This window comes from Musa acuminata, chromosome BXJ3-8 (assembly GCF_036884655.1).
Source record: "Musa acuminata AAA Group cultivar baxijiao chromosome BXJ3-8, Cavendish_Baxijiao_AAA, whole genome shotgun sequence".
NCBI lineage: Eukaryota > Viridiplantae > Streptophyta > Magnoliopsida > Zingiberales > Musaceae > Musa > Musa acuminata.
In genome coordinates, this window is record NC_088356.1 from 15,628,024 (window position 1) to 15,642,500 (window position 14,477).

At 35.2% G+C, this 14,477-nt stretch overlaps 1 protein-coding gene across 1 annotated transcript in view; it reads left to right on the forward strand.

Moving 5' to 3' along the window:
• Positions 1 to 11,854: 11,854 nt before the first annotated feature.
• Positions 11,855 to 14,477, forward strand: part of LOC135644724 (uncharacterized) — a 7,138-nt gene continuing 4,515 nt past the window's right edge. The window contains exon 1 of the mRNA XM_065162589.1: positions 11,855 to 12,140. Within this exon, the coding sequence (XP_065018661.1) occupies positions 11,993 to 12,140 (148 nt within the window). The 5' untranslated portion in view covers positions 11,855 to 11,992. The remainder of the gene's footprint in view (positions 12,141 to 14,477) is intronic.

Here is a 14,477-nt window from a genome sequence, read left to right on the forward strand (position 1 = left end):
CTTTTCAATTTTTCAACAAGTGATTCTCAATGATGAATCTATTTTATGAATCTCTTGAACTAAGAAAGTAATTTTGATAATTTAAAAAATTAAATTTGAATAAGGTTTATCTAAATCATGAACTTGATACTTGAGATTTTTTTTATGAATCAAGATCTTTGATCTCCTAAGATTTCTTTTTATTTAAGAGGAGTTTTGCCAAAATAAATCATGTCTTTTGGTATTCATGACTTGATCTTTCATGATCTTTAATATTAATATCTTTCATGTCATGATTTTCATATGATTCATTTGTATTTATGTTTGTATATTTTATGTTATGATTTGAACGTTGATGTAAAAGAAAAAATTGTATCATTGTATTCTTTCTTTTTTTTTATAACAAAAGAGAGAGAGAAAAATTGTTAGCTTGCATATTGCAAAAGAAAAGCAAAAAGTGTTAGCTTAAATGTTAAACTTAGGCATGTGCATAAATTCTTCTTATACATTTTTTAGATCATGATCTTGATTTCTTGATATTGATACTTAAGATTTTTTTTGTGATATGTTATTTGATCTCTTATGGCTCTATTTGTTATTTACTAAAGAGAATATTTATCCAAATGAATCATAATTTTTCTCTTGATTTCTTAGAATTATAACTTGAATTTTTTTATGAATCAATATCTCTTTTTATATATCCTCGTACTATTATTTCTTTTTACTAAAGAAGAGATTTATCAAAATGAATTATATCTTTCGGTATTCATGACTTTATCTTTCATGATTAGAGCATTGATGTAAAAGAAAAAACTTGTACAATTATATTCTTCCATTCTTTTTTACAATGACAAAGGGGGAGAAAAAGTCTTACTAGCTTGCACATTGCAAAAGGAAGCGAAATTACAAGCACATATTACAAAAGGAAGCAAAAATTACTAAACTTGTATATCTTAAGAAGCAAAAATTTTGCTAACTTTCTCATCTTAAGAACTTGCTAGCTTGCATGTTCTAAAATGATGTAAAACTTGCTAAATTACTAGCTTGCTAGTTGCACTTTTCTCCCTTTTTTTTATGACAAAGGGGGAGAAGTAATGATGATTTAAATCATGCATGTTATGATGTACCTTGATAATTTGAAATTATACATGAAATTCTTATGATTTTCTGAATTCAAAGTTTCTTTCAATATGGAATATCGACGGGAGAGTTTAGTTTAAACTCCATCATCAATTGATTGTTATCATAAAAAAGGGAGAGATTGTTGAATCTCATATTTTAATGATAAAATCAATTAACGAAGTTATGATTTAATATGTGTTTGAGTGATGCAGGACTATCTTCGATTAGATAAGGTAAATCAATTAAAGTAGAAAGAATTGGATGTTGGGCCAGAGTGAACATGTCAAAGGATTAGATATCGGGCCGAAGAATTAGTCGATGTGCCGGTAGAAGGACTTCGTGTCATGAGTTCGTGCATTGAGCTAAAGGATCAGACATTACGTCAAAGAGACTGAATGTTGCAGAAGGTCAACATATCGATTGAACAATATGCCGAAAGAGAGGACGATGCGCCGAAAGATCGAACGAAGCGTCGGATGAACCAATGACATGTTGGATAACATAGGATTCATGCTTCTAATCATTTGTCTAGATCGAAGTAGTTTAGAGGGCTAATTAAGTTAATTTTTGGTGTAATCATGCTAACTCAATTAGGAATTAATTGGGCCTAAATTTGGACTATTTTGGGCCAAGAGAAACGCCCATCTAGTGACCCAAAAGTTAGGTCAGGTAGTGGGATCGCCAAACTAATGGTGGAACCGCCTATAAGTTAGAAAAGTCAAAAGCTCAGTCTACGAGATTGTCAAGCGATGGTACCACCAGACTAGGTGGTGGTACCACCTAGTGTCAGTGTGTCAAGCAGTGATACCACCAAATTGGGCAGTGGTATCATCTAGTGTCAGACTGGCAAGTGGTGGTACCTCCAGTACCCCTGAAACCGAGGATGTGATATTTTTTAGCTCTATTTTTGAAGTCATTTGAGGTCTATAAATACCCTACTCTTTCCTACTTGAGGCAACGAGAAAGAAAGTAGAAAGTGGGAAAGAATCCTTGTGAAAAAGAATTATAATCTATCTTGAAGTGTAGAGTCACTTCTTCCTAGTATTTAGAAAGTTTTTCTAAAAGGAGGTCTAAGTATAAAAGAGAGAGATATAAAGGTTATTTCCTAATCCTGTGAAAAGGAGAAAGAGTTATAAGGGTAGTCGATCTTCACCTATTGGAAAGAAGATCGGTAGTGGAAGCCGGTGGTCTCGAGTGAAGATGAATCGAGAGTGGACGTAGGTCACAACAACCGAACCATTATAAATCCGATATGCTCTTTTCCTTTGCTATTTACCTTTATTGTTTACTGATTTTATTGCTCACTTCACTTTATACTTACGTTAAGTCAAGCTTACTTTCATTATCGGTTTTCGTTGAATATAATTTTTCAAACCGATGTGATTTTTCAAAAGCACTAATTCACCCCCCCCCCCCCCCCCCCCCCCCCTTCTCTTAGTATCGATTTCGGTCCTAATAAGTTGATAGGGTTATTTCTTAGAAAAGTGTAAAGTAATCATTTATTGTATCAATAACAATGAAAGCTAAATTTGTGACATGCTTTGAGGCTACAAATTAAGCTTTATGACTACGAAATTTCATCTGAAGACTTAGTGTGGTTGACTCAATTACTAATCTACTGAAGATATTTTGTGATAATACCGTAATAGTTTTCTTCTCTAAGAAATGACAAGTATTCTAGTGATTCCAAGTACATTAAGATAAATTACTTGGTGGTTAAAGAAAGAGCCTAGAAATAATAAGTGTAAATTGAGAACCTGAGCACCATTATGATCATTTACCAAATCTTTACAGTATAAAATATTTAAAGAACATGTTCTTAGAATGAGACTTGTGAGCAAGTCATAAAAGATATAGAGATGCATGTTTAGGTGGATATTATTATTGATATTTTTTTATATAATTAAATATATTTATTTTTGATATCCTATTTATATTGATGTTTATGCATATTATGGTTGAATGCAATAATATGATTGTCTTGATAAGATAAATTACATAAGTCATTATGGACTATATAAGGAAAGACTAACAATGTATATGGTATATAGAAGAAAGTATGAAATTGATGACAAACAAGCACTATGACTCATATTGATAGTTAGACTAAATATAGTATTATTGTGTTTATTGGGCTTATTGACTTATTATTAAAATTTATGACCATGTATAAAATGCTTTTCAAATTTTTTTTTTTGGAACCCAATTAGGTAAAATTATTTTTAAATAAATTTTATTTTATTTATTTTTATTTTAAATATTTTTTATATCTTATTAATTAATGGTAGGAGAATGTTAGATTTTGTGATCCTTTATAATTGGATAAGATATATAATAGAACTAATTAGATTTTGATGATAGATATGACTAATAGAAAAGAAATCCATATTATAATAGGATTACTTAAGAGATATCGGAGAAACTTTCTTAATAATTTATCTTATACCCTCTATTCTCGCCTATAAATAAATAGGACCTCTAGGAACTAAATGATGCATCTTATAGAGGACGCAATTGAGAGATTATAGTTTCTCTCTCAACCTCCTTAAACCATCAATCTAAGTGGTCTTATAAAAAGATAGAAAAAAATGAGAAGGAAAGTCTAGTTCTCCATGTAGATTGACAACAGTTTTGGATCTAAAGACGGTACTCAGATCACACAAAAATCCTTTTAAGATGACATCAAAATATACATATCGTAAAAACCAATCTAATATTTTTTCACATTACATATAGCATATCACATATTTTATGTTTAGAATATCACATATCACAATTGTAATTACAATATCACATATCATACATTTTATGTTTCCAATATCACATATCACAATTATAATTACAATATCACAAAAGTTGTTCTTGTTATTGTTATTACTTTGATATTTTCGGCATTCCATGCTCTTAATATTAGATAAAATAACTAAATTATTTTTGTGAATTGTATGAGGATTGTTTTACTATTGAAACCTATAAGAATAACCATAAGGAAAAAAAAAAATCCCACAAGCAAATAATTTTTCTCAAAATTATATTCCCAAAGTAATTTTTCAAAATTACTTTGGGAATATAATTTTGTGAATTGTATCTAAAAATTATATTTCTCAAAAAAAAATCTTTTAATTTTTCAAATAATTTTATTCCCAAAGTAAACAAGTCTATATATATAGACTTGATACTTGATGGTTGATTCCAGCAAAAGTCAATTTAAAGTCAAAGCAATCAATTTGCTTGTTGGATGCAACAGCCACTCAAATTCTACGGGGAATGCTGGACAAAGGTTTGCTGGATTTCATGCCTTGGCTCATTCTCGAATGTCTCCCAAATGAAAGATCAAGAAACTCTTTTATGTATATATTTCAACTATTTAAGCACAATCATTATGTTCAAAACCTAATAGAAATCAATCTTTTTAAGCTCACCGATAGAGGCTAATTCCTATTGTCCGAGGAAATTTAGTAACTGCGGTTTTCATTACGACCGACATGATGAAAACCGTTGCATTCAGAAAAGAGAGAGGGCTATCTTTGAGCCTAAGAAAGAGAAAGGTGATATCTAAACATATAAAGGTTACTGTTGACTCTTTGGACGACGCAAGTGGATGTTGGAAAGATGACACGCTTGCTTCTTCCGTTTATTCTTTGTTCTATAGAGATAGAGATGGACCAGTTGAAGCTTGATCAGAATAGAAAAAGTCTTGGGAGATATGTTCATATTCTTGATCCCTATTTGTAGATATTTGGTACCAATATGAGTAGCCTAACCATGGTTAAGAATGCTTGATGCACCTGCTAGTGCGTGAACTGATTGATGGGTTGGAGTTCTCTTACTTCGATCTACAAGCCAAAAAAAAGCTGTGGAAAGTCACTTGAATCTAAAAGTATTTTAATTATAGATCCAATCGAGTGATCAAACTAAAAATCAAACTCTTAATCGATTTGATTTAATTATGTGTTAAAAAATCAGAATTAACAAATGGACCCCGTTCCGTTTTGGACAATCCACATGAACGGGTCAAGTATAACGAAGAGAGAAAATTAAATCCAATTGAACCAAAATTTTCAATTGTTGTGGTAGGTCCTAATCTTGTGTATAAAAGCATTTACCCATCCATTCTCCCATGGAGAGCTAACCAATTTGCATTTCCCAGCCTCCTTCCCAGTTAAGGGTCCCTACAATTTGGACTCGTTTACTCAAAGAGTCCTTTTTTATCTCTTAGTATGACTTAATTAGGTTTGGTTTGTCAAAAATTGGTGTAAACTTGGACATTCTTTACAAATCTTGTACATATTTTCTGAAGATTTTTGGGATGGGATTTTTACAGATCTCTAGCCGGCTAGCCGTCCGGTGCTTCACAATAGGTTCTTCATTTCATTCTTTTAAAAAAAATATTAAAATCACAGCTATTAAGCTAAGTCAATAAGTGATCCGATCCAGCCTCAGTATCATCACGATGTCTGTCATTAGTTGGTTGAATCGATGGGTCAACCAACTACTCAGCCTGTATGTTTAATTTATTTTTTTTAAATATATTAAATAAAATAAAATTATATATATATATATATATTAAAAATCTAAAATATTATAAAATAATTTAAAATATATATTAAAAATATAAATTGATATAAAAATAAAATAGAAAACTTAAATGAACGATCGAAGGATCTCCGTTCAAACTATCAAATAAGCTATAAATGTCATTGTGATTTTCATAAAATAAATATTTTTTAAGAGATCCGAAGGACAAACGATTTGATTAGTGAATGATACCCATTTATTAGAACCCTTGTAGATTCTAAACTTGGGGTTGATCTCTTTAGGGGATCGGCCTCGTTGGAACTCTATAAGGGTTTCTCCCTCCAAGTTGCTGCTCAAAGGCTGTAAAAAAAATTCATCTATTGCTTATGAAAAGATGAGGAATACATGACTATTTATAGGGCTTCTAAACCCTAACTCCTAATAGGACTCCTACTCAAGACTCATATTCCTTTACAACTCCTAATTCTTCTCTAAGAAACAACCTCCGAACTCTAGCCGGCTTCTTCACCTCTTTAATAGGGGTCGACTTAGGTAAGTTTTACATGAATGTCCCTCTCAATTAGGACTCTTCAAGCTAGAGTCCTAACAGACCTGCTCTCTTCAAATCAGCCTTGTCCTCGAGACTGATGATTCATGAATTCTGGGAATTTAATATTCAAGTCGTCATAGTTCTCCCAAGTGGCATCTTCTATTGGTAGGTTCGCCCACTGTATTAACACTTCATTAGTGGGTCGTCGTCGTCGAGTCATGATCCGTCGATCAATAATGGCATTTGGTTGGGTCTAGAGTTCTCTTTGGGTAGTCATATTTGGTGGGTGGCTTTGGGCTGTCTCCAAACACCTATTTACAACTTCCGTCTGGCTGTTGGTTTGTGGGTGATATGTCATACTCCTTTTCAATTTAGTACCCTACATATGGAATAACTTTGTCCAAAATCTGCTCTTGAATATGCAAGTAGAATTTGTCACAAGCACAATGCGTCCCTTATAGCATAATTCTTTTGAGTCCCGATTGTAATGAGCCACGGAGCTTAGTGCTTCCTCTAATTTTTTTATAATCTTACTGGTCTCCGAATCTTCCTGTCATTCCATCTTAATATCCTTAAGGAAATCGCTGGTCGAAAGTGAAACAGTCAAAAATTCAGCTTGCTCAGGTAGCTACGAAAGCGCATCTGTAACAACGTTCTCTTTCCCCTTTTTGTAAGTTATTTCATAATCAAATCCAAGAAGTTTTGTTACTCATTTTTGTTGCTCAGGGGATGATATCTTTTGCTCCAAAAAGTACTTGAGGCTTTTATGGTCGGTTTTAATTTAAAATCGTCGATTGATCAAGTAGGATCTCCACCTCGTTGCTACGTGTACAATGGCGAGCATCTCCTTGTCATATGTTGACATATTTTGATGCAAGGGAGACAATGCCTTGCTAGTGTATGCGAGTGGTCGACCATCTTGTATGAGACCGACTCCAATTCTGACTCCAGATGCGTCGGCCTCAATAATGAAGGGTCGGCTGAAATCTGGTAGTGCTAGCACCAGCGTCGTCATCATGACTGTCTTAAGTTTGTCAAAGGCAGCGGAGGCTTTGTCCGACCATTGGAAGACATCTTTTTTCAATAAGGAAATAAGTGGTGCACTGATCTTTCCATAGTTTTTCACGAACTTACGGTAGTAGCCTATTAAACCCAAAAAGCTATGTAGCAATTTTATGTTCCTCAAGGTCGACCAGTTTTGCATTGCTCCAATTTTGAAGGGGTCCATTGCCACACCTTCCTCTGATATGATATGCCCAAGATATTTCATCTTCTGTTGAAGAAAGCAAAAATTCGTAGTGGTTGTTATGTGTTCAAAAGGTGGTTTTCGGTATGTCTTCTTTGCACACTCGTATTTGATGATACCCGAATCAAAAGTCCATCTTTGTGAAGATTTTTGCTCCCTTTCGTCTAGCAATTCATCTATTATTGAAATAGGGTATTTGTCCTTGGTGATTATGCCATTGAGAGCTTGGTAATCAACACACAATCTCCATGTTTCATCCTTCTTTCGTACGAGGAGCACCGGTGAAGAGTAGGGGCTGTAAATTGGCCGAATAACTCTATTTGAGCATCTCTTTTATAATCCTTTCTATTTCATCCTTCTAGAGATGTGGATATTGATATGGCTAAGTATTTGCTAGAGATTTGCCTCGAATAATCGTTATACAATGATCATGCCGACAGGTAAGAGGTAGGTTACGCGGTTTGTCAAATATATTTAAAAATTCAGTAAGCAAAGAAAGTAGATTTAGATCTTCAAATTCTGTTGCCTCTCCCTTAGTTTGCTGCTTAAGTTGTACTAAAAAGTCGTTGCATGCTTTATGCAAAACCTTCTCCATTTGTTGTGTGCAAATCGTCGTTACGTCGCCCCCATGTTTCTCGTGCAGTATCACCTGTTTCTCCTTACCGTAAAATTTCATAATTAGTTTCATAAAATTCTAAGAAATATTACCTAATGTCGTTAACCATTTAATTCTGAGCATGGCCTCATGATCATCAAGTGGGAGGAGGAAGAAATATGCAATTATCTCTTGGTCCTGCAGTAATAGTTTCACTCGCGGGTGCCTACGATCATACTTCAAAATCCATCCGTCGGCAACCTTAATGTCAAATCTGTTGCAATTCTTGATAAGTAAGGTCATCCGAACAGCAACCTTACTATTTCGGAAGTTATTAGTATTGCCCGTGTCGATGAGAACAGTGATCGGTTGTTGTTTAAGAAGGCCTCCAACTTTCATCGTTTGCGGGTTTGAGTAGCCGGCTAGTGTATGTACCGTAACTTCGATTGGTTGTGGCTCTTCTTCTATATCTTCTTCTTCATGTTCAAGGCTCTCTTCTGGATGTTCAATGACCTCTTCTTCTACTCGTTCAATCATAAGAACTCTCCCTTTACTACAGCGATGCTCACGGCTCCACGGCTCATCGCAATGCCAACATAACCCCTTCGCATATCGCTCCCGAAGCTCTTCTCTTGTCAACCTCTTTGGTGTAGGGACTCGATTGATAGTAGGGGGGGTTGAGGGCTTCAATATTGCTGGTTGAGGAGTGACCCTAGTCCTTCGAGCTTTATGGTTCAATCGCTCCTCTTGATGTCATGCGAAAGAGATGGCTGCCATAAGCGTGTACGGTTGTCGCACTTTAACTTCTCCCCGGATTTCTAGTTTCAATCCCTTAATGAAGGTCCCCAATAGCTGTTTTTTAGACCAATCATGAGTTTGATTAGATAACCTTTCAAACTTGGTTTGATACTCCTGAATGGTGGAGGTTTGTCGGATCTTTGCTAGTTGCCCGTCAATGTTCTCATAATCGGTTAGCCTGAAGTGGATCAGCAGTCCTTCTTTAAATTATTACCATGAGAGGACTCCATGAGTGTGTTCAAACCAATCAAACTACTATATGGCATCCCCTTCAAGATGTATAGCTGTAATTTTCACCATATATGCGTCCGCGGTTTTGTGGTACCAAAAATATCGCTCCGCGCGCGAGATCCAACCAATCGGGTCTTCTTCTTCTCATCTAGGGAAGTCCACTCTCATGTGTGGATAGTTGGGGTTGGCCATAGAGCCTCCCCTCCCTTGGAAGTCATCTCTTTGGGCTTAGTGTGATTGTTTAGAGCTCTCTCCTTGATGTGATTTCTTCGGGCTTAGTGGTCGGCTCAAACCGAGTTCGGTAAAGAGAGTCCGAATCTTATCCTTCATTCGCACCTCCAAGGCTTCGAATTTAGCATTGATTGCCTCCTTAGATACTATAGTATATGCCTCCAAATCTGTAATGTTAAGATATTTCTTTTGTTATCGGGTTAAAGGCATGTATAGGTTGAGAGAAGTGATGGTCGAAAGGGTTGGTGGATTGGTGGATTTAGGCGACGGTTTAGGCTTATTTTGTTGCTATTTTGGGTACAGTTTTAGGGTGTCGTTTGGTGGAGTTTTAAGGCTATGGATGAAAATTTAGATTTATGATAGATGGCAGCAAAGGTTTGATAGAAATCAGGGGAAGTTTGCTGCAGAAATGAGTTGTCTTGTAAGAGCAGAATTATCGTCGAAGAAACAACGGTTTCTCGATGAAAGTTCCACCAAAAACTTAAGAGATTTATGGAAAGAATTGACAGAAATATCTCAGTTTATATGATAGCAAGGATATCCAATTTAATCAAGAAAATTTCGACAGTAATAGCAAGAAAATTGGTACAAGTTGCGATAGCAGAATTCTCGTCGAAAAATTTTAGCGGCTTACGATGAAAATTTGTTGCAACACAAAATCATTTATAGAGATGAATTCCTCAATAGATCAACCTTAGATGGAAGCCAAGATAATCTATGAAGTGTATAAGAAATTTGATTCAAAAGAGATTGTAATAGATGGGTTAAGGCAACAATATGCGATTGTAATTTTCTACAGTACATATTTTCAAGTATAGCATATTAGACGTAAAAGATCAATAGTTTATATTGAGAATTTTTCAATGAAACCAAAGGAAAATCCACTATTAGGAAGTGTCAAAGCTATCATAAAAATTTCATAGAGATTTGGATAGAAAAAATATTGTATCAAGATCAAACAAGTAGTGCTATACGGTTGAAATTTTACAGTGCAGAATTTCAAGTATAGCAGATTAGATGTAAAAGATCAATGGTTTATATTGAGAATTTTTTTTTGACAAAACTAAAGAAAAATCTGTTATTAGGAAGTACCAAAGATGTCATAAAAATTTAGATAGAAAAAATATAGTAGCAAGATCAAACAGACAGTGCTATGCGGCTGGAATTCTACAATATATTTTTCATCATAGAGATGAAAACTTTGTGACGAAAAACTTATGCAGCAATATAGAAATAATTTTTTTTTGAATTTTAGAATAAGGATAACTATATTGCAGCAACAGTAAGGTAGGAAACCAGAACCTATTGTAATTCACGGGGAGATCGAAGGATGATCCGCGGTGGTGGAGATGACGACGGAATTTGGCGACGATCTTTTAAGCAATTGTGGGAATTGCTTTAAGTGGCTGTGGAGGGCTGATGGATGGCTATGAAAGGGCAGCAAGATGCCAAGAAAGTTGCTTTGATACCATGTGTTAGAACCCTTGCAGATTCTAAACTTGGGGTTGATCTCTTTAGGGGATCGACCTCCTTGGAACTCTATAGGGGCTCCTCCCTCCAAGTTAGTTGCTGCTCAAAGACTGCAGAAAAGATTCATCTATTACTTATAAAAAGAGGAGGAATACATGACTATTTATAGGGCTTCTAAACCCTAACTCCTAATAGGACTCCTACTCAAGACTCCTACTTCTAACCAACTCCTACTCAAGACTCATATTCCTTTACAACTCCTAATTCTTCTATAAGAAACAACTTCCGAATCCTAGCTGGCATCTTCACCTCTTTAATAGGGGTCGGCTTAAGTAAGTTTTACATAAATGTCCCTCTCAATTAGGGCTCTCCAATAGTCCTAACACTATTGAAATCTCATTCATGGTTTCTCCATGCGATCAATTGGTTTGATTCAAATTTGATAACTTCAATGAAAAAATGGAACGAATGCGAATGATATCTCTATTTCATTTCTAGATCTAACTTCTTTCTCAAATCCATCCATATCATCCAAATCAAATACTTTTATGTCTCCCAAGTGACCCCCAATACATGTTTTATAACTCAAGGGGAGCTCTATGATAATTTTATAAAATTGAGGGCATATTTTGGGAATTCAAAATTCGTTAAAAAAAAGTCATTTTTTGGTGCAATATGAGAAACGCTCTTAACAAAAAATTTAGTTTCTTATATTGATACGACAAGTTAATCAAATTATCAAATTGGGCACTGAGCTAATATTTTTTCGGCAAACAAAAATCGGTGAATGTTTTGGCGGCAAAATAGCACAATAAGAAAATATGGTAAAGGTCCACTTTGTCTATATTCTAACAATTCCTCTCGGTGGCAAAGTTACACGACGAGGCTAATGGCGGGAAATCCAAGTGACCATCACGTTAAATTACGTAAGAATAGTGAGCAAAGTTCTACTACTACTACTTCTAATAATAATAATAATAATAATAATAATAATAATAATAATAATAATAATAATAATAATAATAATACCATTCCCGATTCGGATTTCGTCACCTCGTTTTTTTAGTTATTTTTGTTAGTTTAAAAGAAAAGAAAGCAATTAAAGATTGGGGAGAGTCGTCGCCATTCAAATCCTTATTTCTCGCCGCAAGCCCAAAAGCGAGGCGAGGGGAAAGAAGAGCCGAGCGAAAGCGAATTCGGCCTCCCCGCCTCTCCCCTTCTTCCTCGCCCCTCTTTCTCTCCTTCCCTCCTCATGGAGTCTCCGGCAGCGAGTTGCTCAGTTGGCGCTCCGGCGTTCTACTCGGCGGCGTCGCCTGAGCAGAAGGAGAGGGAGGAACTCCTCAGCCAGGTGGATCCCTTTCTCCTTGAGGTCCTCGAGAATCCTCGCCATCGGCTTACAGGTTTGTACCCTCTTCTTGTTCTTTTTCTGCGAATTTGGAATTTGGCTCTTGGATTAGGGTTTGCGATCCTGGGGGGTTTGAGGGCTTCAGAGACTAGACTTCCTGGACCTTTCTTGGATTTGGTTTGTTGGTGTTGGTCGGATCTGCCTCTTGATGGGATACGTGCAGGTCCTTGATTTAGCAGTTTGTGAGTTGGAAGTTGGGATGGGTCTATTCTCATGTTTTCCTTTGTTAAAGTTCTGTCAAATATACTTGTATTTCATTTGTGCTTTTGCCTGTCAGTGTTAAATTCTAAAAACTAATATGCCCGATCACGTATGGTGGTCGATGCATGAGATACGGTTTCATGTTCGTTGCTGGACTCTGTTATCTGGTCAGTTGTAGTCTGGAATTTGGAAGTATATTTGGGGTATCTGCTTTAGTTCTTTTGGTTCCTTATCAGATTTATGATTTGTACATTCTGTTTGAGGATTTGCAAGGAACTGAGTTATCCCTAGCAAATAGTCCTGTGTTCGTCGGAGCAAATTTGTATGTTCTAGGATGGATTGGCAGGAAATCTTACACCGTACACATTCGTTTATGGTCATAATTTTCATCAGATTTCTAGGTTTTGCTATGCAACTATTTCTATTTCCTTTCCCTTTTGGAGCTACTTGATCATTCTTTGTACTCATGAGGACCATCTCAAATCCAAGTGAGCACTATGGTTATGTTACTTACCTATAACTCAATTGTAGTGAAAATAAAAATTCTATGTTGACTATATAGCTTCTTTTGAGTTGCTACCAATATGCATTATGGAAGGTTATACCATTTTAATAGCATTAATATAAAGATCACTGTCATAACCTCTATTCTATGGGTTCTTCGAGTGAATTATTGTATATAGTTCAGGCTCTTGTAAAGGCAGATGACATTCTTGTTTGTGCTACTCTTATATGAAGACATTTTATTTCCTTAAGACCTATGTTGCCCTTTGTTTTATGTTCTTTCAATCAACTTGGGCATGGATTGAGACATATAGTTGGCTTTTATTAGAATCTATGTTGAGTCATCTATCAATAAACAGGTTTTATACCATAATTTAGATTTTCCTCCTCCTTTATTGGATGTTGTTTTTTTTTTTTTCACATTAGCACAATGTTTCTATGGTTTTGTAAGTTATGCCATCGACTTTTATGTTGGTGATCAAATATATATATTTGTGTATAAAATCATGAAATTTGTTAAATTTTACTTCCCTGCACCAAGTTTAATAATTTGAGACTTGTTCTTTGTGGTTTGTGTATGTGGTTCACGTAACTTGAAACTTTGTTCTTGGTGGTTTGCATAAGTGATTCATTCTTATGTACTATATTACCGCATTAAGTTAAATTAGGAGTCGGTGATATCTTTAGACTGCAAATTTCAGTAGATGAACGGGGGACCTATAAACAAATTATTTAGAACCATTATTCATCTTATCTTGCTTAGCTTTAGTCATTTTGTGCTCATTGGTCATGGAAAACAGTAGAAGAAAACTAGGTTGCTAACCATAATAAGTATGTTATAAGTTACTTTCAAGCTTGCTTCTTTGAGATACCCACTTCATTGAGTCATTTCCTGCATTTCTTAGATTTAATTTTTTATCTTATGTAGTATCCCATCAGCAGTCAGTTGCCACAACCTAGCATGGTGCCACATTGGTCTTGCCCCCAACAATTTAGTGCTTCGGAGGCTAAAAGATAACCTTTATTATTAGGTTTGTTACTTATATGTAAACTCAAACAAAAACCCGTGTTTCCAATTGACAATTCTAAATGTCTTTGTTAGGTCTAAATGTAATTCTACTTACATTATTAGGATCCTCATAGGTAATGTGAGATTCCATTTTAGAAGTGGCATCCTCTAACAAGTGTCTCTAACTCAGTAGAAAAGCCTCCTAAGTTCCTTTAGGTTCTTTAAATTCCATTGATTGTGTAGCTACCGAGATCAATGCAGTCAATTATGTCTCTCCTAGAAGTTGGTTGGTGACCTCCCAATTTGTACTATGATTCTTCTTTTTTGTGGGGCATTTGTGGCATCCAGGAAGGGTCTGTGAAGCTTTAACATTAAATGAAGTGAACTACCAAGACTTTAGACCTTAAGGCTGTCATATAAGGAGTTTATGGATAAAAAAGGCTAATCTTGTGATTCCCATAAAATTGTACAAGGTTCCTTTGAAACTCCCTATATTTGGATTATAATAGTAATATTTTTACTTTTACTAGACACAAAAAAGAAAAGAAATTCCCATGGCTGTTGAATGTTCTGTCCAAGGTCCTAAATCTCAATAATCTACCAGACATGTACAATACA